The 27,279-nt window shown below is 44.3% G+C and overlaps 1 protein-coding gene and 1 long non-coding RNA gene across 2 annotated transcripts in view; one reads left to right on the forward strand and one right to left on the reverse strand.

Annotated features, from left to right (window-relative positions):
- stard13b (StAR-related lipid transfer (START) domain containing 13b) overlaps positions 1–27,279 on the forward strand; it is a 636,160-nt gene that overhangs the window by 260,923 nt on the left and 347,958 nt on the right. Inside the window, exon 4 of the mRNA XM_038817804.1 lies at positions 15,949–15,982. Within this exon, the coding sequence (XP_038673732.1) occupies positions 15,949–15,982 (34 nt within the window). The remainder of the gene's footprint in view (positions 1–15,948; positions 15,983–27,279) is intronic.
- The window catches only part of LOC119977155, a 48,767-nt gene continuing 27,637 nt past the window's right edge, over positions 6,150–27,279 (reverse strand). Inside the window, exons 2-3 of the long non-coding RNA XR_005463127.1 lie at positions 15,786–16,031; positions 6,150–6,308 (exon numbers count right to left, since the gene is read on the reverse strand). This is a non-coding gene — a long non-coding RNA (uncharacterized LOC119977155). The remainder of the gene's footprint in view (positions 6,309–15,785; positions 16,032–27,279) is intronic.

Raw genomic sequence — 27,279 nt, forward strand, 5'->3', positions numbered from 1 at the left:
GCTACAGTTCCAAGTGTTGGAGAAATCTGCTCATCCAGAAGCAGAGGGGCAATCACTCCATCAAGAAAGGAGGCAAGGGAGAGATTTCAAGCCAAATCCACAAAGACGTTTGATGATGAGTCTCAAACCATTATGATGCAACCACCAGAAGAAGCATGCAATAGTCCTAAAACATCTGAAGAACATACGGAACAAATACAACAAGAGGATGACACAATACATGTAGAACATCAAACACAAACAACAAACACTGAAGAACTTGAAGAACATTTGCAAGTTCAGCAGACACTGAGAATGTCTACAAGGATAAGGTGCAAGCCAGAAAGACTAAACTTGTGACAAACTGTAAAAATTCTAAACATGTAAATAGTTATTCATATCATGGTGAAATGTAAAAATAATCTAATGTATGTAAATAATTTCATTTTCCAAAAGAAAGAGTGCATGATGATATGCATTAGCAATTCTGTACATAATGTTATACACAAGCTCCGACCACTGGGTGGCAGTGTAAACCCATCATGTGACCCTGTGGCTGGGGAGTTGGCAGTTGGTTGTGTTGGAGGATAGACGTATTTTGCAGCAGCTCTACAATAGTTAATTAGTGTTAGTAGTTTATAATTTTATTTATCCTAGTTATCTTTATCACGCAGTTGTTTCATAATAAATTATTTAAACTAGATGTTCTGTAGTTCACCATTCACTTTGGCCAGTCTACAGAACATGACAAGGCATGGCTTGACAGTGAGGGAAAGGGTGACGGCTCCTTATGAACGTTGCTGATGAAGCCATCCTGGGACATATGACAATTAACTAATTCTTAAATAAAGTTTGCAGCCCTTCCATACCAAACACTATGAGAAACATAAAGCACATTCAGGCCATGAAACATAATAACATGGCGGTCATGTTTACACAATTTGAACATTGAACACGTATGAACTGAGGTTATATCACCCATGATATGGGCAGCACGGTAGCATTGTGGATAGCACAATGGCTTCACAGCACCAGGGTCCCAGGTTCGATTCCGGCTTGGGTCACTGTCTGTGCGGAGTCTGCACACCCTCACTGTGTGTGCGTGGGTTTCCTCCGGAAGCTCCGGTTTCCTCCCACAGTCCAAAGATGTGCAGGTTAGGTGGATTGGCCATGATAAATTGCCCTTAGTGTCCAAAATTGCCCTTAGTGTTGGGTGGGGTTACTGGGATAGGAGGAGGTGTTGACCTTGGGTAGGGTGCTCTTTCCAAGAGCCGGTGCAGACTCGATGGGTCGAATGGCCTCCTTCTGCACTGTAAATTCTATGACAGTCTATGACTATGACAACCCCTCTTTGTGTCTTTGTGTTTAGAGTGTTTATAGTGCGAGTGCATGTCTCAGTGCACCAACACCCCCCCCCCCCCCCCCCCGCAACTTGTCAGGAAACTTCCTGCATTCTTATAAATGCCCCTCCAGGTCACCATAGGACTCTGCACCTACCAAGCTCCCATCCCTGCTTGCAGCATTGAGCCAATGCTCGAAGATGTCACATAGGTGAAATTGCGTCTGGGTTACGATCATGCGCAGGAGGGATAACGCATCTGCTACTGCCCCGCCTATCACAGGTGCATGAGGTGTGTAGAATTCAAGCCAATGCCTGAGGTGCCACATCACTATCTTTCAAATGCTTTGGTAATATCGTCCAAACCTTTTCATTTTTATTTCCCAGAAATATGATTTATGGTTTAAAAATTATCGCGTTTAAATTGGACAGCCCCCAAAATGGGCAGAGAGATCACGAGGCACTGTTACCCTGTTCAATGTAATACAGGAAGCACACACCTTTGTGTTGACTGCTTATTAGCATAATTCTTCACAATAGCCAGTAGTGACAGTGTTGTTGATTGCCAGCATGCACCAACAGGGGGTCAAAATTGATGTTTGCGAACACTATCTAAAACTGGCCTGCTTAAAGCTAGCCTGCACCTCTTAAAGGAGACTTGCATTGTGGTTTTGGGAAATGCTGGGACTGTTTTGTGAACGGAATCTAACCTGGGGACGGGAGAAGAATAGCTGAACGTGGGAGAGTGCGGACAGTCAGGCTCTCCAAGATTGCAGGAGGTAATGGTGGGGGAAGTAACCTGCCGGGGATGAGAAATCCTCCAAACACATACAGTAGGACCAGATGGCTGTGGAGGCCAGTGCCAGGAGTGCCCCCCCCCCCCTCCCAGACGCCCCAAGTCTCTTTTTTCAGCATTAAAAATGGCCATTCAATGACCAGAAAGCTGACTGTAATAGAAACATTTACAGAACTTCAGCACCAATAAAAAGAAGTCCTTAAACAAAGTTGAAGTAATTATTGAAGTAATTCTTACAATACAAAACGTTCACATCCGATCAGGAGCTGCCAAGGCATCTTAGTGCAAGCTTCAACATGCCCTGACAAGCCAAATTTAAATGAACAAGGATGGTTGATTTTAATGGATGTAAGTTACTGCCCTGTCCTGAAGTGCAGTTTCATGTGCCAAGGCCATCATGCAGGAGATACTTGCTATAAACCCATTGCCTGGTTGGAGTCAGTCTGAGTCCTGAACCATTTTCATAATTGGCACTTATTTGCGTAATCTTGGTGAATTTCCAGAGATGAATCAGTGTTGGCAGGCAACTTGTGAGAAGAAGATTCAGCAGCTCTTCTGCAATGCTAAGCCTGTGATGGAGCCTTAAAGGAGGTAAAAGCGATCCCAGAAAGTGACACAGAAAGATAGGCATCAGGTCGGAAGAAACAAAGGAAAAACAAATTTAAAAGTCTTCCTTACTGATTTTTTTGAGTGGCCTGCAGCAGTCCCTTTAAGAACCACTGGTTAGGCCACTGTATTCTTAAATTCCAACAAGTGACATGTGAACAGTGTGTGATCATTTCTTTGGTTCCTGATAATTGCATCGCAAATTGTATGTATGCTGTAAAACCCCAATTTCCATACCTTAAGGAATCACACACATGGAACAAGCAGGTGTTCTGGTCATCAGTAAAGGGACCCAATAGAATAGCAGAAGGGGTACTAACATGAGAAAGGGGCAGCAAATAGTATGCTGCAATATTCTCCATGTTACCCTCCCATTCCCGAAAAAGGGATGGAAATCCACCCCGTTCTTTCTAACAAACACCTTTCTTCCACGCTTCCTAGTTTTTTTTCCTGCCACTTTGTTCCTCTTGTACTGGCTTTGGAAAGGTTGAAAAATGAATGCAGCCTTTGGCATAGACCAAATACCTTAGACTCCACAAGCAACCACTTGTCTTCATTGTGATTTAATTGTGGCTCGCAACCTTTAAGTGCTGATGAAACATGCAATGTTCTTTCTCTATCCATGGTGGCAAGCAGCCATAGGCAGACACAATCTAAGAAAGAAGCTCACCATGCCTAAGTAATTAAGGTCAGCTCTGAAATATCCTTCAGTACTGGAAAATATACCCCAGTATCCTCATGCAATGTTCGCTCCACAAGCCCCTTTAACATATTTTCACAAAAGACAAAACCATTTGCCATGGCCATGCCCACATTTTTGAAAATACAAGCACTGTAACTAAAAAAGGCATTTTGGTCACTAATTCTATACCAATATCCTAACAACGAATTTTGATGTAAGGTAAATTCTGCATAAGGAAATGAAATTGAAGCTTTCTGAATGGCTATCATTGTTAAGTAGTAGTCAATAAAATCAGAAAGGCAAATTGTCACCAATGAGGAAATTAGGAGTTATTCAGTTGTTTATTTTCTTAATATCCAACAGCTGTTTGAACTTCTGTTGTATTTTGTCCATGTGTGTTCATTTAGCTCATTGTTTGCAACGGGAAAGCTTTATGTAATTTATTCAAAGTTTTCTACTGCCTATGTCAACTTTGTTATTTGGGCACCATCTAATGGGAAAAGAACGGAGTCCTGATTTTGGCACGTTTAGCTGGGTGTTTCTCGACTCCAGCGCTCATTTATTTGGACCTTGGTGAGGAAAGCCCTGCGAGGCCACACTTGCATTCTTTTCCATGAACAAATTGGGATGCCATTTTTCACTGCTGCCCCAATCTCTCAACCCCCCCCCCCCCTCCCCCCCCCCACCCACTGCAGCTTCCGGAACCCCCCCAATGCCCCAGCTTACCAATTAAGGGGTCCTCGAGCCTCCCTCATCCCACCTCATAAGGGCACCCCCGGGCCTGATCCCTGGCAACCTGCCACGTGGGCACCTTTGTACTGCCAGCCTGGTACTCTAGCAGTGCCCCTGTCAGCCTGGTAGTGCCACTTGTGCAGTATCAGGGTGGCACTGCCAGAGTGCCCAGATGACACTGCCATGGTGTCCGGGTGGCACTGTCAAGGTGTAGTGTTAAGGTGCCCGGGCAGCATCGAGAATACCAGGGTACCACCCTGCCCAGAGTCTGACCACCAAGGGCCTCCGATCTCCTGGGCAATCTCCCGAAGCCCATTTCGGCTGGTCCATGTTTGTGTGGACAAGTACTAAACGGCACTAAGGTGTAGTCCCCCAGGTGCAGCCGTTCAATCCTGGGCCTTGGGAGACTCTGGTGTGAACATATTTAAATGCATCCTTAAATATGCAAATCTGGATACCGCCCATTGAGGGCAACTCTTCAAATATATTTTACTGGGAGATAACAGAAGAGAATGTGACTTGTTTTTGTCCAGTGTTTCAGCTGAAAAAACTGCATGTAACTGAGGCAACAGGCCCAAAGATGCCCCAGATACGATCCCAAGTCAATGTTGAGGCAGCTAATCTCCATCAGGATAGCAACTGGTATCTGTACTGGAGTTTCAAAGCCCCCAGTGTTATCCTGAAGTCTCTGGGAATTGAAGATTAAACTGCTGAGCAGTTCTGTGAGCAACCCACAAGAAAAATAAATGGGGCATTAAAAATAGAGATTTATTTTTAATTTTTTTGAACATTTCCATTGATTAGTTAGAAACATATTGGAGTTGAGAAAAGATTATTTTATCAGGTTGGTGGTTAGAGACCGGAGATATGTGATGAAACCTTCAGCAATACATCCAACCAGAATTAGTAATACTAATCAGCATGCCTCCAAAGCAACAGTTGCTGGAAGCGCATGGCCCAGATTTTCATCACAACAGTAAAAACAGTGGAAGTGCCCAAAAATTGTAAGTCCCATTCCCTGAATGTGGCACTTCCGATTTTCACAGAAATGGGAATGGGGGCAGGGCACGTTTCGCACATGTGAGTTTTACAAAGGCAACTGTCCATTTAAATCATCAGCTGCGTCAGCTCAAATCGGATTTTGGAAGCCTATGGGTGAAAACGAAGCTTGCAAAGTGGTAGGAGTGGTCGGAACTTGTGTATTTGTTTCGACAGCCAGGTTACCCCTTTTAAAGAGGTAGGTTATTGATGTGGAATTACCGATAAACTTTAATTCAGGGATTTTCGAACTCAGGGTCGTGACCTGTGGGTGGGTCATGGACAGGTTTTGGAAGGGTCACGCCGCTTGATCGCGGCGTTCCCAATCGCAGGAGGAACGCCTGATACAGTGACCGGCTTTTAAAAATGCAGGCTGGGACAGACTTTACAGATTGCAGGCCTTCCTGCGCATGCATGCCGGATCATGCAGTGCGCAGACCCAGAGCCCAGCAGGGTGGACCACCTCCTCCTGACGTCAGCGCACTGTCCAATGCCAGCTTTTTTCAGCAAATAAAGGAGCACTCCCACCGGAAACAGTGGCAGAGAGCAGGTCACGCTCCCCGTACATTGACGTCACGTGTCCTGGGCATGAGAGAGATTCCTCCATTTTGCAGCTGACAGCAGTACTGGTGTGAATTCCGGGGCCTCTGGTGAATAAGCCATGAAGAAGAAGCTGAAAACAGCAACTAAAAGCAGCATAAAGATGATTACTTGAGGTACAGGTTTATTAATTGTGCCACTGCAAATCAGGATTCAAAGTTCATGTCTGTTATATGCAGAGAAGCAATGGCAAATGAAAGTTTAAAAGCCTCAATTCTTCAAAGACATTTGAAAACTAAGTGTGGTGAGTTTGAGGACAAATCTCTTTATTTTTCCAATGGTACATTGAGATCTTAAATCATCAGCTGAAGTCATTATCAGAAATGTAATATTGAATGACAAAGCAAGTAAGATCTTGAGGACCAATCAGGCTCACCTGTCACATTAAAGGTAAGTGAAAATGGTAGGTCTCGAAGGTCGGCCGGCGTGGGTCACAAAGGTCAGGTGGTGTGGGTCGCAAAGCTCGGCCAGCATGGGTTGCAAAGGTTGACCGGCGTGGGTTGCGCAGATCGGCCAGGTGGGTCCCAAAGGATGGCCTGTTGATAAAAGTGGGTCCCGAGTAAAAAAGTTTGATAAACACTACTTTAATTCACTGTCTCAGAAGACAACTGTCTTCCCTTAACCAAGGGCATAGGAACGTGGGGCTGGTGGACTCACAGGGCAATTTATTTTTCCCCTACTGACTCGTGCACCAGATGCCAGGAAGACCTCTATGCTAGCGAAGGTTACATAGTGCTTCCTGCAGAGCAAGGCACCTCTGCACATAAGAAGCCATAGAAGCCATCACTATGATCTGCCAGAGGTCAGGAGGAAGAAGCTGCTACACATGCAATTGGAAAGAGGAGGAGTGGTAGAACAATCAGATATTACTCTGTGGAAAGGGTGTACAGATCTTGGATATCATAACTCAATATGACAAGGAACCAATGTTGAAGGCAACTGAGGATCCATCGAGCCCCAAGCCCGATCAGTGGATGTGATGGTAGCCAACACTCTCAACATCTATGCCTCAATTTAACATGCAGACACCTTTGTTAACCAGAAGTCCTTTGACTCAATCAATGCACAGGTGCTTTGAAACGATCACAAGGTCTTCATTCATGAGTGCTCAAGGGTCCCTGACAGCTGCCAAGACTCCTTTGTACCAAGGAGTCCCAACACCACCAGTCTATTTCAGCCACCAACGCAGATCCATGGTTGGCTTCTAGAAAACAAGAGCTATCCTTAAAAAAATGGAATAATGACTCCCTTTAAGATACCACAGATGGAGGCAGAGCACCACTGATGTGTTGGGTGCTCTGGATCCATGAAACACATACAGGCCACCAACACTTAAAATAGTACAACACTATTTTATTAAACTATAAACTGTTGAACATACTCTTACTGTGGGTTAACACGATGTTGGATTAACTAAAGACCTGTGCCTGTCCTAACCAGTCTGATCACTCAGCACATGGTTAGAATCTGTGCTGTAAACTATAAGCTCTTGTACTTCTGAAAGGCTGCATCCCGAATGAGCGGGAAAACTGATGCCCTCTGTCTTTATAGTGAGTGTGCTCTAACTGGTGATTGGCTGCGGTGTTTGTGCATGTTGATTGGTCCTATTGCATGTCCATCAGTGTGTGTGTCTGCACCATGATATACTGGTGTATATTATGACAACCACTACAACAGCAGCACATCGTCAACAGGAGAACCATCGTACAGGCCATTGACATTTTGCTGAGATTAACACAACCTAAGACTTGCGTGTATATAGAACATACAGTGCAGAAGGAGGCCATTCGGTCCATCGAGTCTGCACCAACCCACTTAAGCCCTCGTTTCCACCCTATCCTCGTAACCCAATAACCCCTCTTAACCTTTTTGGTCACTAAGGGCAATTTATCATGGCCAATCCACCTAACCCGCACGCCTTTGGACTGTGGGAGGAAACCGGAGCACCTGGAGGAAACCCACGCAGGCACGGGGAGAACGTGCAGACTCCACACAGACAGTGACCCAGCGGGGAATCGAACCTGGGACCCTGGCACTGTGAAGCCACAGTACTAGCCACTTGTGCTACTGTGCTGCCCATATATGGTTTTATATTTTAGCATTCATGCAGAGAAGACATCTTGCGCATGATAAGCCCATTACTGTCTAACAACAGCTGTTTGAAAGAACTTGTGCACCATTCCTTTAGCCGTTGGTCCTGCATCTGACTTGGACACCTCAAGCAACATTCTTGGCACCCATATACGTCTGCTCACTGCACAAAAAATATCCTATGACACTTGGAATGCAAATGCAGCCAAAGTAGTGAGCACAGTAGATGGCTACTATAACCTGGATTGCACATGGTGCCATACCTAGGGGTGCCATGGACCAATGTGTAGTACGAATGAATGCCTTGCATTCAGCACTCCTGCTTGACATGCACAGCATCTCCTTGAGGACTCTGATTAAGCCCCCACCCAAGTCCCCGGACCAAAAACCATAGTTTATGCAGCCATTATAAAGGCTGCATTTACAGAGCCGGGAATTCTCCCACCTCTGCAGCCGTGACTTACCAGACAAAAATTCAGCACAAGTACTTGGATAGAATGGTGGGGGTGCTCCAGGCTTTCCTGTGATTCCCTATGGGCACGATTCTCCCAAAAGGAAACAAAGTCCCCTTGCGAGAGCGTTGAATAAGGGGTCTGAACGGGGAACTTGCAGCCGAGGCCACACATAGCCCCATTTTGGAAAGTGGGGAGCTCTGCTTGCCAGAACTCCCCATTGTAGCAAAAGATTGGGATGAAATTTTTAAATGACGTCCCGACATCTGAGGCTCCCGGAACAATCACCAATCTGTTCTAACGAGATCCGGTTCTCGGTGAAGCTGGCACCAGTTCTATCAGGCCAGCGTAATACTGGAAACCATGACCCCAGATTTTCAGTGTACAGAGTATCAGAGAATCTGCAGAGAAAACTCGGCTGTGCAACTGGGGGGGCTACATACTGGTTTTCTCGCCTTCAACCACAAAATGTCACCTCTTACCTCCAGTGTTTACCAGCACATTTCTTTTTTTTCCCCCTTTTTTAAAAGAAATTTAGAATACTCAATTAATTTTTTCCAATTAAGGGGCAATTTAGCATGGCCAATCCACCTACCCTGCACATCTTTTGGGTTGTGGGGGTGAAACCCACCCAGACACAGGGAGAATGTGCAAACTCCACACGGACAGTGACCCAGAGCCGGGATCGAACCTGAGACCTTGGCGCCGTGAGGCAGCTGTGCTAACCACAGCGCCGCCGTGCTGCCCTTACCAGTATATTTCTGAATGGCTTCACTAGTGTAGAGAAAAACATATTGGCAGTGATCTCAACAAATAAGCACCGGTCGGATTTGTACAGACTAAACACATTGCAGTCAAACCAACAAAACCAGGTTTTGAACTCTGAAGCTCTTGTGACTCATTTTCCCTGCATGGGTTTGACGCATTTGTTAAGACTGCACATTGGCTAGAATTTGAGCACTGGGGAGACGGGAAATGCTAAATTCAGCAACATTGTAAAATTTAGGAAGGCATTTGGCAAAAGGAAGGGAGGTAGGGGTTAAGAACAATGTATTACAATTGGAACTCATTGAACTCATTTTGAGCTCTTTTTATTTGGATGGTTCTTTATATATATATATATATATATAGTTGAATGAGTATTATTTCAGTTTGTTGATTTTCCTATTTGTGACTGGTGAACTATCTCTACTTGTTTCTATCTTTTTTATTTATGTTTGAAGTTATCCATGCTTTTGTGCTTCAGCTGATTTGGAGTACTAATGGTTCAAAATCAGTTCCATCAGGTAATCTTGCTGTTGTTGAAATGTTCACCTTCAAAATCATAATGCAAAAAATGTCATTGTGTGGATTCCTCAAATGTAGACTAAATCAAACCAGAATATCCTGAGTTTCTACTGGGCGACACCCAACAGGTTTACTTGTGTCCAATGGGGTGGCTGGCTGATCGTAAAGGGTAAATAGGGCTCTTAAGGTGTGGTCCAGGAGAAGATGTTCCAAAGATAAAAACTGTGAGGAATCAATGGAACCGTGAGGAATCAGCTGCTCTAATATGTAGCTGAAGAACTCATATTTGAAACTTGATTGAGAATCTGCTCTGAGGTAGAACACAACAGACAGACTCTGAACTTCATTACGCATAGCTGCTTGCAACATCTTAGATCATTGCTGAAAGTCCAGCATTGGCAATCCTGATATTAGATGCACAAGAAACAGAATCCATATGATAGTCGCTAAGCATAGCAAACACCAAGAGATAAACAAGAAAGTAACAGAGTTACTTTGAAGGAATACTATCAGTGTCTCGTACTAGTCAGAGTAAAAATAGTAGTATATATTGGATGAATACATGGAATGATGGTGCAAGAGGCAGGGTTTCAGGGGCGCAATTCTCCCATCGGGAGACTAAGTCCCGACGCGGAGTGAAAACCGGTGTTTCATTCCGGCGTTGGAGGCCGCTCCCAGCCCCCTATTCTCCCGCCCCCGGGGGGCTAGGAGTGGCGCCGCATCATTTACACGTGCCGGACCTTGACGCCGAGTAAAAGCGGTGCCGCGTAAATGACATCACCCGCGCATGCGCAGGTTGGCCGGTGCCAACCCACGCATGCGCAGTTGCAGTCCTCCCCGCGGCTGCCCTGCAAGAATATGTCGGATGGATCTTGTGGGGAGGCGGAAGAAAGGAGGTCCTCCTTCAGAGAGGCCGGCCCGCCGATCGGTGGGGACCAATCGCGGGCCAGACCCCTTTTGAGGCCCCCCCAGTGCAAGAACCCCCCTCCCCCCCCCCCCCCCCCCCCCCCCCACAGGCCGCCTCCCTCAGCGTTCCCGCGCTGTTCCTACCGGCAGCAACTAGGTGTAGACGGCGCCGGCGGGAACCTGTCGTGTTGGGCAGGCCACTCGGCCCATCAAGACCGGAGAATCACCGCTCGCCTTTCCAAACAGTGAGCGGTGATTCTCCCAGCGGCCAGCCGTGAATCTCGCCGCGCCAGTTTGGGGGGGGGGGAGGGGTGGGAGAATCACGTGCTGGGGCGGCATAGCGGGACTCGCTCGGCGCCCCGGCGATTTTCCCACCCGGCGTGGGGGGGGGGAGAATTCCGCCCCAGATTCCTGGAACATTGCGAGCAGTTCTAGTGGAACTAGCACGAGTAAAAACTAGATGGGTTGCACCTGGGCAGGATCGGGACTAATGTCCTAGGGCGAATATTTGCTAGTGTGATTGGGGAGGGTTTAAATTAGAATGGCAGGGAGATGGGAACCTAAGCAGGGTGACAAGGGAAAGAGAAACAAGGACAGTAATGAAAGAAAGAACAGTAAACACAAAAACGGTAGGCAAGATAATCAAGGGTGAGAGGCAAATATGACCACAGTACAAAGAAAAGTTAAGATGATTAAAAATGGCAAAAAGGCAAGCCTAAAGGGTTTGTATCTTAATGCATGAAGCACTCAGAATAAGATAGATGTACTGACAGCGTAACTTGAGATAAATGTTAATGATCTCATAGCCATTACGGAAACATGGTAACAAGGAGATTGAAACTGGGAACTTAATGTTGAAGGATATCTGACCATCTGGAAGGATAGGCCGGATGTTGATGGGGTGGCATTGTTAAGAGATGAAATGAGGACAGTTGTGAGAGATGATCTAGACTCAGATGACGTAGAGTCCATTTTGGATAAGGTAAAAAAACAACAAAAGAAAGAAGATATTAATAGGCGTAGTGTCCCAACCCCCAAGCAGTAGGCACACTGTAAGAAAGGGTGTAAATCAACAAATAATTGGAGCAGGTAAAAATAATAGAAAAGAATGGGTGAATTTAATCTTCATGTTGATTTGGTTAATCAAGTTTGAAAGGGCAGCTATGATACCAGATTCATAGAGTGCATTAAGGATAGTTTCCTAGAGCAATGTTTCATGGAGCCAACCTGCAAACAGGCTATATTGGATCCAGTAATAGGTAATGAGACAGGTTTCAGAAATTACCTCAGAGTAAAAGATCTAGGAAGTAGAGATCATAAGATGATAGAATTTAAGAAACTTGGGTCAGAAACAACTGTAACTGGGGGGGTAGATTAGCTGGAAAGACAGTTAACCAGCAGTAGTAGACATTTAAGGAGGTAATGCATGATTCCTAGCAAAAATATATCTCAGTAAGGTGGAAAGATTCAAAGAATTGGATAAACCAACCAAAAATAGCCAAGGAAGTTAAGGAGAGTATTAAGTTGAAAGAAAAAGCATGAAAGGAGGCAAAAGTTAATGATAGTCTCGACGATTGGGATAAATTCAGAATCTAGCAAAGGAAGACTAAAAAGATAATAAAGAGAGAGAAAATAAACTATGAGGGCATACTGGCGAGGAACATAAAAAGCTTCTTTAAATACATAAAAAGCAAGAGAGAGGCCAAAGTGAACATAGATCCCTTAGAAAATGAATTTGGGGAGTTAGTTATAGAGAACAAAGAAATAGCAGCGGGGTTAAACAGAATTTTGCATCAGTCTTTATGGTGGAAGATACTTCAAACATCCCATTAATACTAAAGTATAAGGGGGAAGAATTAAATACCACCACCATCACTAGAGAAGTAGTTTTGGACAAAGTAATGAGGCTAAAAACAGATAAGCATTGATTGCTTGCATCCTAAAATCCTAACAGAAGTTGCTACAGAGATAATGGATACATTAGTTATAATTTTCCAAAAAATCTGGATTCTGGAGAAGTGCAAGAGGATTGGAAAACTGCCAATGTAACACCCCTATCCAAAAAGGAAGGGAGGCAAAAAGTGGATGACTATAGGCCGATTAGTCTTTCATCTATTGGTGAATAAAAGTTGGAATCAATTATTAAGGAAGTCATAGCAGTACATTTGGAAAATCATAATCTAATCAAGCAGAGTCAGTGTGGCTTCATCAAAGGGACATCACGTCTGACTAATTTATTAGAGTTTTCCTAGGAAATCTCAGCCAGAGTGGATAGAGGGGAACTAGTACATGTATTTTTTTTTAATTTAGAGTACACAATTACTTTTATTTTTCCACTTAAGGGGCAATTTAGCATGGCCAATCCACCTAACCTGCACATCTTTGAGTTGTGGGGGTGAAACCTGTCATAATATACACACAAGATTATGATGGTGCACAGACAGACATTGATTGACACACAGGATGACCAATGAACACACAGAATACAGCAGCCAATCACCAGACAGGACACGGCCACTATAAAGCCAGAGGGCATTAGTTTTCCCGCTCTCTTGGGATGCAGCCTCTGAGACAGTCAGAGCCTGTGAGCAACAACTAGAACATCCACCATGTGGTAGTAAGATAGTCTGGTCAGGTTAGCCTCAGGTCTCCAGTCAACTCAGCATAGTGTCAACCCACAGTTAAAGTATATTTAATAGTTAAGAGTTCAATAAAATTGAGTTGCATTTCTTCAAGTGTTGGAAGCCTGTCTCTCTCACTGCTACAGTAAACGCAGTCCTTGCAGACCCAGCATACCCAACACATCAAACCCAAGCAGACATGAGGAGAATGTGCAAACTCCACACGGACAGTGACCCAGGGCCGGGATTCGAACCCGGGTCCTCAGTGTCGCAGTCCCAGTGCTATTCACTGCGGCACATGCCTCCCGCAGTATATGTATTATATTTGGACATCAAGAAGATATTGGTCAGGCGGCATTTGGCGCTGTGGTTCTCACTGCGACTGCGGAGCTGAGGACTCGGGTTCGAATCCTGGCCCTGGGTCACTGTCCGTTTGGAGTTTGCATATTCTCCCCATGTCTACATTGGTTTCACCCCCACAACCCAAAGATGTGCTGGTTAGGTGGATTGGCCATGCTAAATTGCCCCTTAATTGGAAAAGAAAAATAATTGGCTACTCTAAATTTAATTTAAAACAAGATGTTGGTCAAGGTACCTCACAAAAGATTAAGCCAGAACACAAGAGCCCATGATGTTGGAGATTGTACATTGGCATGGATAGAGGATTGGTTAAAGGGCAGGAAATAGCAAGTGGGGATAGGAGATGTTTTTTCAGATTGGCAACATGTAATCAGTACAGTCCTACAGGGATCAGTGCTGGGACCGCAACTGTTTACAATATATATTAATAACTTGGAAAAAGGAAGCAAGTGTACTTTAGCCAAATTTGCAGATGACACAAAAATAGGTGGAAACGCAAGTTGCGAGAGGGATACAAACAGTTTACAAAGAGATATTGATAGGTTAAGTAAGTGGGCAAAAAGTTGGTAAATGGAATATAATGTGGGAAAATGTGAAGTTGTTCATTTTGCAGGGGAGAACAGAAGATCACAGCATTATTTAAATGGAGAAAAAATGCAGAAAGCTGCAGTACAACGGGACTTGGGGTATTTGTGCACAAAACTCAGAAAACTAGCACATAGGTGCAGCAGGTCATCAGGGAGGCTAACAAAATGTTGGCCCTTATTTCAGGGGGATTGGAGTATAAGTGAAGTCTTGCTGCAAAATACTGCTGAGACCACATCTGGAGTAATGTGAGCAGTTTTGGTCCCCTTCCTTAAAGAAAGATATTATTTCATTGGAAGCAGTTCAGAGAAGGTTCACCAGAATGATCCCCGTTATGTGGTGATTGTCTTATGAGCAAAGGTTAAACAGGTTAGGACTCTACTCATTAGAATTTAAAAGAATGAGAGGTAATCTCATTGAAACATATTGGGCGCAATTCTCCGCACTCACGAAAATTCGGAGAATAGCGGGCGGCGTAAATTTTTATGGACACGCTGGTCCGACGCCCTCCCGCTATTCTCCCCCCCCCCCCACGCCCGCCTCCTGACACGAATCGCTGCCCGCTGTTTTTATACGGCGAGCAGCTATTCACCCCTGGCCGATGGGCCAATTTCCAAGGTCTTTACGGCCGTTTTTATGAACGTAAAACACACCTGGTCTGACCATTCGTAAAAACGGCCGTAAAGTCCCGATCTGGGGAACCATGGAACCGATTGGCATGGCATTACCACGGCCGTGCCAAGGGTGCTATGGGCCGTGGTAATGCCGGTGGGCACCGATCGCGGGCAGCGGGTACTTACCCCGCGCACCCTTTCTCCCTCCGCCGCCCCGATGGATCCATCCGCGGGGCTTCTGCGGGGCATAACGGCCCGCGCATGCGCGGGTTTCACGCACAAGCGCAATGACATCATCCGCGCATACGCGGGTTGGAGTCATCCAATCCGCGCATGTGCGGCTGACATCATCTGACACGTCAGTCGTCGCTAACTCTGGCTAGCGGGCTTAACGAAAATCGTTAAACCCGCGATGCCGGAGTTCACGGCCGCGCGATGCTAGCCATGACCGGGGAGCTGAATCGGTTCCCTGTCGGGGGGGGGCGGAGGCTGGCGTCAAACGCGCCCGTTTTTGACGCCAGCTTCCCGAGTTTTCGTGACTCGGGAGAATCGCGCCCATTGGATTAGGTTTCTTGAGGGGCTTGACAGGGTAAATGCTGAGAGGATGTTTCTCCTCATGGGAGAGTCTAGGACCAGAGGACATAGTCTCAAAATAAAGAGGTGTCAATTCAAGACTGAGAGGAAGAGGAGTTTCTTCTCACAGCAGTTTGTGAGTCTTTGGAATTCCTTGCCACAGTGAGCTGTGGGGGCAGAGTCCTTGTGTATATTTAAGGCTGAGATAGATAGATTCTTGACCAATAAGGGAATCGAGGGTTACGGGACGAGGGCAGGAAAGTGAACATGAGTAATGTTGAATCAGCCATGAATTTATTGAATGGAGGAGCATGTGGAGGGGTTGAATAGCCTATTCCTGTTCCCATTTCTTTTGGTCTTATGGGGGCAATGGAGTTAAAACATCTGGTAACTGCTTCAGTTTCTTGCCTTGCCAGATATTCTCTCTGATGCCTTTGTCATAGCCCTGAGCTGTCCATATTTAATGATTTGAGCACCTTACATTGATTACTTTGGATTTTGTGTTGGATTTGAACTTGTGTTACCTGGATAATTTCCCTTCTGCCCAATTCCACAGCGTTTAGTGCGTCACGAGCACTGTCACCAACAATTTCAAACATTGTTACCTGGCTGTCTTCTGATGTGTTAGCTTTTAAGCTCAGCTGGACCATGACTAAGTTGAATTGAAAATTACATTTTATTTTTTAGGTGTTGCCACTGAAATTGAGCCAGGAGACAGCTGGTGAGTTTGATTTCTTTATGAATCTTGCCGTCTTCGCTCATTTTCTTACCTGCAAAACATTTAATAGATTATGCATGCGACAAGAAAAGTGCAGCCATTTGCCATGCTGTGTATATATGCTGTGTATTTTTTCCAATCAGCAGTAAATATTCCAACAGCTGAAATGTCCTTTTTCATTTACTTTTTTACAAGTTGTCAAAGATTTCACAACTGGGCGGAAGAATAATGCTTTTCTGGCATAGCTTTGTTGTGTTATTCTTATCGGAATTTGAAATTCAATACATTTTCTACCTTTTCTGAAGGAAATATTAATTACTGCAACACAAACTTAATTTTTGAACATGTTTAGTTATAAGATGGCAAGCATCTTTGTGAAGAAGTATTATCTATTTCAAGTCACAGACAGAACATCATAATTTGGAGAAAAATATAGCTGGAATTCTCCAGCTGTTGTGATTCACTTTTCCCACCGGCAGCCCACTCCCGCCCATGGGTTTCCCGGCGGCATGGGGTGGCTTCAATGGAAATCCCAATGACGAGCGAAAAGAAAACCGAATCCCGTCGCCAGTGAATGCCGTGCTGCCGAGAAACACCCAGCTGGGCGACCGGAATCCGCCTTATGTCTCTGTTTTAAATGATGTCTAACTACTTCTAAATCAAAGTCTACAGTAGTTTACAGCTTAATAGAAATAAGAGTATGACTTATGAAGTGTCATTTTGACAGAATTATCTTGTTCTTTCCTTTTTCCTACTTTTTCATCAGAGCTCAAACTATTTTTTTTTTTGAAATAATTTTTATTGAAAAATTTTGAATTTATACAACAATAACGCACCATAGTAAAATACCAAAAATAACAATAATATTAGCAATCATAAACATTCACCCCACCTCCATGAACAACACAGCATTTATTTGTTTATCTGCACCTTCACAATTAATGCTGTTATAACCTGAAACTGCACCTGCTGAACACATTTCTGAGAACAGCTGCTTGTTTAGATGATGGGTGGAATTTTCTCAGAATTTGTCAGAGTGTCAGGCTCTGACTAAAAACCGGCTTGTATCTCTCCAGATGCACTGCCAAGTTTTCAGACCAGATCTTGAGCAACTCAGACTGATTGCATAAACCACTTCCCCTCTTTCTTTTTGTCAGTCAGGGCAGGGCCTGCTGGAGCTGGGAAGTCCAGCTCCAGAGATCGGGCACCAACTTGAAACTGTGCCTGGATCAGCACTGAGGTTAAACTCCCTCCAGCACCCCCACCTGACCACAGTGGTATTGGGGGCTTTGCCCCCATCACCACATCATTATAGGGGGTTGACCCCAACACCCTCCTCCCCCCCACACAATCACTATAGCAGTACCACCGGCACTCCCCCTCTCACTGCCATGTTCCACCTTACTACCAGCTCCCTCCGTCACTACCAAGTCCCCCCGCTTCAAAGGCCTTGATGCTGCCCCTGCCCACCATGCATAATGGTAACCTGTCTGACCCTAGCACATGTCAGTACAGGCTGACCCTGCTCGGTTAGCACAGGCTAGCACTGCCAGGTTGGCGGCCTAGCTGTACCAACCTGTGCCAGGGACAGTGCCAAGGCATTGCCTGGGCATGTGCCTCCCCCACCGTGGCTTTATTTACCTTGGCGCCCTCAGTGGAATTCCCTTGACTGTTTCCTACCTTTAAAAAGCTGTTGTGAACCTCACGTCAGCAAGTTTGAATGTTCAGTGAGGAGGGAATCACGTGGCTGCTAGGCCCTTAAATAATATGCTAATTCATTGAAATAGATTAAAACAAGATTTTTGTTCCTTCTGGGTGGGAACCTCGTTATGTGGTCAACGAGGGGCAGGGAAACAAGATCTTGCCAGCAGAAATGTTGTTTCCTGACTCAAGCGAGGTTTTGCATCCGTGTTTACGCTCACGGTGAACTTAGGCTTATAATCGCCTCTGTTGTGTTTTGTTGTTACCTAAAAATGTTGTAGAGTGAGTTGCTTAAAGGAGAACAAGGTACAGCCATTGGCTTGACTTGACCTTCATATGCAGCAGCAACATAACAACACCTTTGACTATATTTGATTCTTGGCCGCTTTAAGTTGGTTTGTACCCCATTTATCTTTTAGCTTTACCTTCAGAGGCAATGCTGAAATATACATCAGACTTTACCTGCATAGGCTTTGAACACTACATTGTGAGGTGAATTTTGTTCCCCGCTCCAAGGGGCAATATGCCACTGGTGCCATTTGCTGTCAAAGTCCCCATGTATTTCTGACAATGATTGGATTGAGTTCTCTGTCCAGCAGTAGTGTTCAGCCAAATTGGTTTCACAATGTTGCCGTGAACCTCAAATATGTCTTGACATGACCAGAAGTGCAGAATTACAATATTTGAACAACTGAATTAATTGTTGTGATAACATTGCTGCTTTCAATTCATCTATCCACATAAATGGGAATTTTCAAACATTAACTATGACCTGCTTCAGCGACCCTATTGCCCCCGGCACAGAGCCCCAAATCGGGCTCCATAACGGGAGCCTGGCCGATCTGGAGTCAATGGCCATGCTTGTGAGACCACGCCAGGGCACGGTTTAGTGCTGGCCCACACAAATGCGGACCAGGTGTAATGGCACCTGGGGGTCTTGCAGGCCATTTGAGACCCCTGGGCGGTTGTCGGGGACAGGGTAGGGTGGCACTTCCGCTGGACCTAGGCACCTTGGCCTGGGTGGCACTGCCAGTGCTAAGGTGGCCGAATGGCAAGTTGACACTGCCGGTGGTGGGGTGGTGGGGGGGGGGGGGGGGGGGGGGGGGGGGCCTGGTGGGGGAGGCTTGCCAATTAGAGGCTAGGTGTGTTCCCAGGGGACATGCCAAGGTTGGGGGGGGGGAGGGAGTCGATAAAGCAGAGGGGCTTGAAAGGGGAGTGGGGGTGATCAGAGCAGATGATCAAAATGGCACCACTATGTACAAACAGCTATTCCTTCTGGCGAGATCAGATTGCCAGCAGGAAGTCCTTCTAAATGCGGCGGGAGAAACTCCCCAAGGCGAAGAAAAATGGCAATGTGCTGTCCAGGGTGATTCTTGGTGCTGCAGCTGCTGAGAAACACCCTGTTAAATATGCCTAACAACGGATTTAGTTTTAAGTCCAGTGAATCACGCCCTATGTCACCATATTTCCACTGAGAGCAGTGTACATGTGGTATAAATTTCACTGCCTAGCCCAGTTCCTTTACTATATATCAGGAAATCTGCTCCATCAAGTCCAACTGGCAATAAAATAGATTGTTACAGGCAATCTGATCAGTATTACATGAATGATAAACAGATATGTTCACTTATGCTTCGGAGAGAACTGGATGATACAGCATCTTAGACATTTCTATGTTCAAGGTTTAAATCCAGCACATTAACATGGTTGGATGTCTGCTCTGTCTGCTGACTAAGGATTATAATATGAAAGGAGTTGGGTTAGTGTCAATCCACTCTTCTTAATCCCATTCCTGCTTTACACAGTGGTTTGGGCCTACAGCAGAAAATTAATCAGGTATTTTAGGATTGCCAACCCTCCAGGATTAACCTGGTGGCTACAGAAACTCAAGATCAATCACCAGGACACTGCTATGTGCAACCCTGGAGAAATATGGAGAGACATTAAAAAAGATTGTTTTTCTTTTCAGTTTGTTTGAACATTGCTCTTTACCAGATCTAAAAGTGTTAAAAATGGGGGGAAAAGACGCATTGGTTAACAGTTAGGCATCATCCAATTGGGTGATCATTTATTTTGCTTTCCAATTGGTTTGGGAAGGCACAGGGATGGATGTGTTGACTGGAACATGGCTAAGTATGGGTATCAATATTTCATTAGTTTGTCAATATTTCATGATTCACAATTGCCATCTCTAACATTCAAAGAGGTCAGAGGAATGTTGTAAAAGCTTAAAACAATGTCATAATATTGCATTCGGGATGTCATTCTGAGATTAGTCAGAGTTGAGGGATCTCTGGCTGTACCACAGCATATCTGGGAATGCTTGACACTGACACAGTACATGAAAGGGGAGGAGTTCCATTTACCAGCCCTGATTGAAAGACTGATCCGGTAAAAGTTCAAAGCAAATTAACATTGCTGCCTAACACAATTTAATTTATCCCTCCATTACTACTTTGCTGTCCTGTATTTTACTGTACCCTTTTTGGCCTTTTATAGATATCATTTATCAGCCTGTCTGCTTCTCCGGTCCTACTAAGAATATATATTTATTTTCTTTCTCCAATTTTCTCATCTTATTCTTCAGTTGTAAGATTCGCATTCTGCTTCCTGTTTGTCAGATTGCAGAAAGAATTGAGCAGAAACTAATCTCCTTCTAAGGCATCCCACGCCTTACTGTGTCTTACATGATTTCTACTGGCATTGAAGAAGTTAATGATTGGGAAAGTGTCCTAAGTGATCTCCCATTGTCACACCACAACAATGCTGGATCCAAGCAACCCAAGCATTATAATAACATCCAGGATTGCGACAGTGTGCAAACATAAACATGGCCAGATGGGTCTGGGGGATATCTGACCTCAGTGAGAGACATCACAATGAAGTCAATTTCTCGCCCTAGAGCATTTAAATCAGAGTAAAAACAGGGACCAATACAGCCTGAAGCACCTGCCCTACTAGGTCTAATCCAGCAGAAACAAGCAATTGAACCTGGGAAGTACCTGGGCATGTATGGCTCAGTGCAACATCACACAGTGGATTTGCCCAATGAGCTGTCCCTTATTACCTTTTATAATTCATTTCCTCATCTTTACCTTTCAGTAACTATTGTTGACAAGTGACAGCTTAACTCTAGTCTAGGCAAAGCAACATCCTATTGGCACACTAGCGAGAAATCTTTCACAGTTCCCAGTTGAATGGATTTTAAACTTACATTTAATATTTTGCAACAAAATTCTGGAAATTTATCTTCCCAGCTAGTCAATATTTCACCCTTTGCTTCAGCTTCACCACTACAATGCAAATAAAAGAAAAATTATCAATGAAATTAGATATTAAAAATTAATTCAAACAGAATTCATTTACAATTCTGGATTAATTGATTTGTAACCTAATAAGTCTACAATTTACAGAGTCACACTGTGAAGCACACAGTTACAATTTACCTGGGATATTAATCACTATGACCTCTTGCTGTGTCTCAGACCCATCAGTAAATGCCTGGTGCTACAATCTGCATTTTAATGGAGCAAATGAAGAGTGAGGCAAGTAGCTATAGATTAATGTGGTTCATTCATTCCATTGTGTACACTAAGCATTCATAAAAATGTCAACACTTCAATGCCTCTCATGCCACCTCCGCTTTGAATAGAAGTTTATAGATTTAGTAATCATAATCATTATGTTGTTTAGAAACACATTTGAATGCTGAAGGATGACAACCAGGTAACTCCAGAACTTTTAAGGTTTTGCCTGTACCAAGAGGTGGCACAGTGGTTAACACTGCTGCCTCACAGCACCAGGAGCCTGGTTTGATTCTGACCATGGGTGACTGTCTATGTGGAGTTTGCACATTCTCCCCGTGTCTGCGTGGGTTTCCTCTGAGTGCTCTAGGTTCCTCCCACAGTCCAAAGATGTGCAGGTAAGGTGGATTGGCCTTGCTAAATTGCCCCTTAGAGTCCAAAGGTTAGGTGGGGTTCTGGGGATAGGGCGAGGGAGTGGGCCTAGGTAGAGTGCTCTTTTGGAGGGTTGGTGCAGCATCAGTGGGCCGAATGGCCTCCTTCTGCACTGTAGGGATACTATGGTTCTAAGAAGGCTCTCAATTACAATCCCAGGACTGCCTGATATTCACACTCAGTTTTAAATGAGTTTGAGAATTTTATCAGGATTTGTTTTGATAATTTTTCCACAGGAAGGTTCTAGAGGCGAGTTACATTCAAACATCGAGTTTATAAAGCAAAGAGTACTTCTAAAAGTATTTTAAAAAGCATCGAGATGAAAAGTAGTATGAATGCTAATGCACTGGCATTGTTGTAGTTTTCCCAAAGACCAAAAAGAATAAGCAATGTTCTCGACTGTCTAAGCAATCAATAAGCACTTTGTTCTAATTGTGTTCTGAGGTCCCTGGTCCATGATCATTCAACAGCAGTTATCAGGCTGTTCCCTCAGGTTGGGAATATGGGGAGGGAACAAAGGACAAAAATTGATTGACAGAGAGATTATCAAGTGGAAATCTACAAGGTCAAGGTTTCACTGGTTTTAGAAGAATGTAGCAGGGAGTTAAATGTTACTTTGTTTCAGTCAAGAATGATGACCTACTCATGTGTATTCATTATTTGTATTAAAACTCCAAACAAGTGCAGGTTAAATTAAGTGAGACAATTCCTATTACTATTACTCTAGTTCAACATTCAAAAACCTTGTAGGTGCACATCTTGGGGCACCTTTAAAAGACCTGGCATCCAGTTTGTACTATTACAGTCTTGAGTTTCATTATTGCATTGTTACATGTTAGGCTGTATAAGTATAATGCTTATGGTAATAACTGGCCTGAGGAAATTGCCACAGCAATATGCTAATATATAATAATATAATATTTCACATCCAGGCAGTTCAGAGTCAAGGAAAGGAAGAAAATTATAATGTTTATTGTGGTTCACTTGAATCATGCCTTCTGCTGGTGAAAGATCCTAAACGGGTCATGCTTAATTTGTAATGCACCAACAGTGACTTGAAATATTTGAATCTTGTTCTATGTGATTTGCAATCGAGTGAGGAGCTTGTGAATGGAAGCACCAGTGTTTCTCAGGAGGAAGAAACAGAAACTTCAGAGAGCCTTGAACACCGCCCAGTCCATCACACAAACCCACTGCCCATCCATTGACTCTATCTACACCTCTCGCAGCATAATCAAAGACCCCTCCCACCCAGCTTACTCACATTTCCAACTTCTTCCACCGGCAGGAGATACAAAAGTCTGAGAACACGCACAAACAGATTCAAAAACAGCTTCTTCCCCACTGTTGCCAGACTCCTAAATAACCCTCTTATGGACTGACCTGATTAACACAACACCCCTGTATGCTTCACCCGATGCCTGTGACTATGTATTTACATTGTGTACCTGGGGATGGTTTAGCACACTGGGCTAAATCGCTGGCTTTTAAAGCAGACCAAGGCAGGCCAGCAGCACGGTTCAATTCCCGTACCAGCCTCCCCGAACAGGCGCCGGAATGTGGTGACTAGGGGCTTTTCACAGTAACTTCATTGAAGCCTACTTGTAACAATAAGCGATTTTCGCTTTCACTTTCACCTTGTGTTACCCTATTACGTATTTTCTTTTCATGCATTAAATGATCTGTTTGAGCTGCTCGCAGAAAAATACTTTTCACTGTACCTTGGTACACGTGACAATAAACAAATCCAATCCAATCCAATCCAAAATGACTTTACTTTGCCAATAATGAGAACTTTGATCCAATGTGGAATTGCATAAGATTTGAGTTCTATAAAAGTTGAGCTCTATAAAAGTGCAACATTTGCGAAGTTTGCCTGAACTCTGCTTATGCATTGTATCACAATTTCCAGTCTTGAATTAAGAATGATTTATTATTAAAATTGATTGGGATAGTTTTGACTATGTGTAAAACAGCTGATAGTGAATTAGCAAATTAATTTTCTTTAAAATAGGCTAATGACTTAGTCTCACCTTTATCCACAAAGTCAAAATAATGTACATCAAATTCGTTATTTTTTCTGATAGTCTGGAGATTATTTATCCAATCTATCCATTTCCCAGCACAAATAAAACTGTGATTACCTGAAATAGGTAAAACTGGAAAATATTAATTGCACAATGCTCAGCACCATTTGCCACTCCTCAGATTATTAAGCAGTTTGTGCCCATATGCAGTAAGATCTGGACAAGAAGCCTGGACTGATAAGTGGCAAGTAACATTCATGCCACAAGTGCCTGGAAATGACCATCTCCAAAAGGCGAAAATCTAACCAACTCGCCTCCTAACTCCCCAAAGCCTGCCCGCCAACTACAAGGCACAAGTCGCAAGTGTGCTGGAATACTCTACACTTGCCCAGATGAGTGCATCTCCAACACTCAAGAAAGCTTGACAACATCCAGGACAAAGCAGCCTGCTTGATTGGCTCCCCATCTACTACCTTCTAAGTCCACTCCCTCCACTACCCACACACAGTAGCAACAGTGTGTACCATCTACAAGGTGCACTGCAGCAAGTCACTAAGGTTCCTTTGACCGCACCTTATGCAACCTCTACCATCTGGGTAAGTAATGGCAGCAGATGTATGGGAATATCATCACCTGCAAGTTCACGTCCAAGCCATACACCATCCTGACTTGGAACTATATTGCCATCCCTTCACTATCACTAGGTCAATATACTGGAACTCTTTCTCTAACAGCACCGTATGTGTACCTACATCACGCTTTCCTGGTGATCTGGCATAGTGAACCCATTTTGTGAGAATTCAGGGAGACGTTTCCCTAGTTCAAGCCCTTCAAAGGTATTATCATCATTTCATGTGAAAGCATCAATAACTGCCAGGCAAGGGGCAGAACATTCCATTGGAGAGAGTCTCTACTGCTGGCTCGAGAGTTAGCGAGAGACCCACGCTGCTTTTTTATTGGAAGGCCCACTGGATCTGATACAATCAGGCAGATCTGAGGACACCAGCAAGCCTTCCTCCAGAATGAAGCTCCCAGAGCGTAAGTTCTGCCCACTAAGAGCTGCTGCCCAATCAGAGGCTGGCATCTCTTGTGATTGACCAGTTCCATCAGAGAGTCTATGGCTGCTGTCGGAACAGCAATCCTCCCTCGTCCACAAGGACCCATGAGAAAGGTAAGTAATGGGAGGTTTCTCATGGTGGCAGTCAGGGGAGAGGGGTGCAGGTGGGTCGCAAGCAAGGGCAGGAATCTGGTTCTTAGCGGTGTCCCCCGACCTAATGCCTATGCCTTTGATCAAATACTGAGTGCCTTTGGCAAAGGGAAATAGCAAATGCGCACGTGGTGATTTACCAAAATTCACTGGACTCTGGGGCAGTTCCGGCAGATTGGAAAACAGCAACTGTGATGCGACTGTTAAAAAAAGGAGGTAAACAAAAGGTGGGTAACTGAAGGCCGGTTAACTTAACTTCTGTAGTGGGGAAAATACTTGAATCTATAGCCCAAGAAGAAATAATGGGACATCTGGATAGAAATTGTCCCATTGGGTAGACATAGCATAAGTTCATGAAAGGCTGGTCATGTTTAACTAATTTATTGGAACTCTTTGAGGACATTATGAGTGCAGTGGACAATGGGGAACCAGTGGATGTGGTGTATCTGGATTTCCAGAAGGCATTTGACAATGTGCCGCACAAAAGGCTTTTGCATAAGATAAGGGTACACAGCGTTATGGGCAATGTATTAGCATAGACAGAGGATTGGTTAACGCACAGAAAGGAGAGTATGGATAAATGGGCATTTTTTCTGATAGTAGATCAATGGCTAGTGGTGTGCCTCAGGGATCAGTTTTGGGACCACAATTGTTTACAACTTACATAGATGATTTGGAGTTGGGGACCAAATGTAATATGTCAAAGTTTGCAGATGACACCGAGGTGAGTGGTAAAGTAAAATGTGCAGACGATACTGGAAGTCTGCAGAGGGATATTGCGGTGAATGAAATTCACACGGTATTATAATCTGTATATATATGTATCAATATTGTAAGTGCAGTTGCACTACCTGACCACGGGGGGAGTAGCTCTGGGAGTACTCGAGAGTTTGTATTGGGCTCCTCCCTTGGCTCCGCCCAGGACTCCTCCCCATGGAGCTGCTGTATAAAGATCCGTGCCACAGGGTCAGCCAGCCAGTTCACCAAAAGTTCAATGGCTAACAGGCTGGCTCTGTTGTAAGTATATTAAAACCGCTATTCTAACCCTACAAGCACGTGTCCGTAGAATTGTTGGTTCCAACAGATATAGATAGTTTAAGTGAGTGGGCAAGGGTCTGGCAGATGGAGTACTATGTTGGTAAATGTGAGATCATCCATTTTGGTAAGAATGGACTATTAATTTAAATAATAGTCCAAAATGGACTATTGTTTAAATGGTAAAACATTGCAGAATGCTGCTGCACAGAGGGACCTGGGTGTCCTTTTGCATGAATCGCAAAAAGTTGGTTTAGAGGTACAGCAGGTAATTAAGAAGGCAAATGGAATGTTGTCCTTCTTTACTAGAGGGATGGAGTTTAAAAACAAGGATGTTATGTTGCAACTGTATAGGGTGCTGGTGAGGCCACATCTGGAGTACTGTACAGTTTTGGTCTCCCTACTTGAGAAAGGTTGTACTGACACTGGAGGGGGTGCAGAGGAGATTCACCACGCTGATTCCGGAGTTGAGAGCATTGTCTTATGAGGAGAGACTGAGTAGATTGGGACTATATTCATTGGAATTTAGAAGAATGAGGGGGATTCTGACATGAACATATTAAATTATGAAGGGAACAGTTAAGATAGAAGCAGCGAGGTTGTTTCCACTGGCGGGTGAAACTAGAACTAGTGAGCATAGCCTTAAAATAAGGGGGAGCATGTTTAGGACTGAGTTGAGGGGGAACTTCTTCACCCAAACGGTTGTAAATCTATGGAATTCTCTGCCCAGTGAAGCAGTTGAGGCTACCTTGTTGAATGTTTTTAAGGCAAAGATAGATTTTTGAACAGTAAGGGAATAAAGGGTTATGGTGAGCAGGCGGTAAGTGGAGCTGAGTCCACAAAAAGATCAGCCATGTGATGGCACATCATGTGATGGCAAGCTCATGATTATGTGTGACTGGTTTTACTGTTGGATAATGCAATGTGGACAATGAGGGCGACTCTGACAGTGAGAGACCCACATCACCTGATCCCATGCAGAAGAAGGTGCTATATTTAATTTGCTGAAAGCCCGGTTTAAAAGCTGAAATTCTGCATGCAGTTTTCTTGAGGGAGGAATCATAGAATTATAGAAACCCTACAGTGCAGAAGGAGGCCATTCGGCCCATTGAGTCTGCACTGGCCCTCTGAAAGAGCACCCTACCTAGGCCCAAACCCACACTATCCCCGTATTCCCACCTAGGGCCAATTTAGCATAACCAATCCACCTAACATGCAGACATTTGGATTGCAATTGATTTGGCCAGTATTGTCAAAAGTCTGAATATCGCAACAGAAAGCTTTCGAGGATCCAGATAGAAGAAATCATTATCGTTGTAAAAGTTCACTTGCTGTATAAATGGATTCAGCTGTGTTCAGAGATGTCACAATCCA

The sequence above is a fragment of the Scyliorhinus canicula genome, chromosome 14 (assembly GCF_902713615.1).
Source record: "Scyliorhinus canicula chromosome 14, sScyCan1.1, whole genome shotgun sequence".
NCBI classification, from domain to species: Eukaryota; Metazoa; Chordata; class Chondrichthyes; order Carcharhiniformes; family Scyliorhinidae; genus Scyliorhinus; species Scyliorhinus canicula.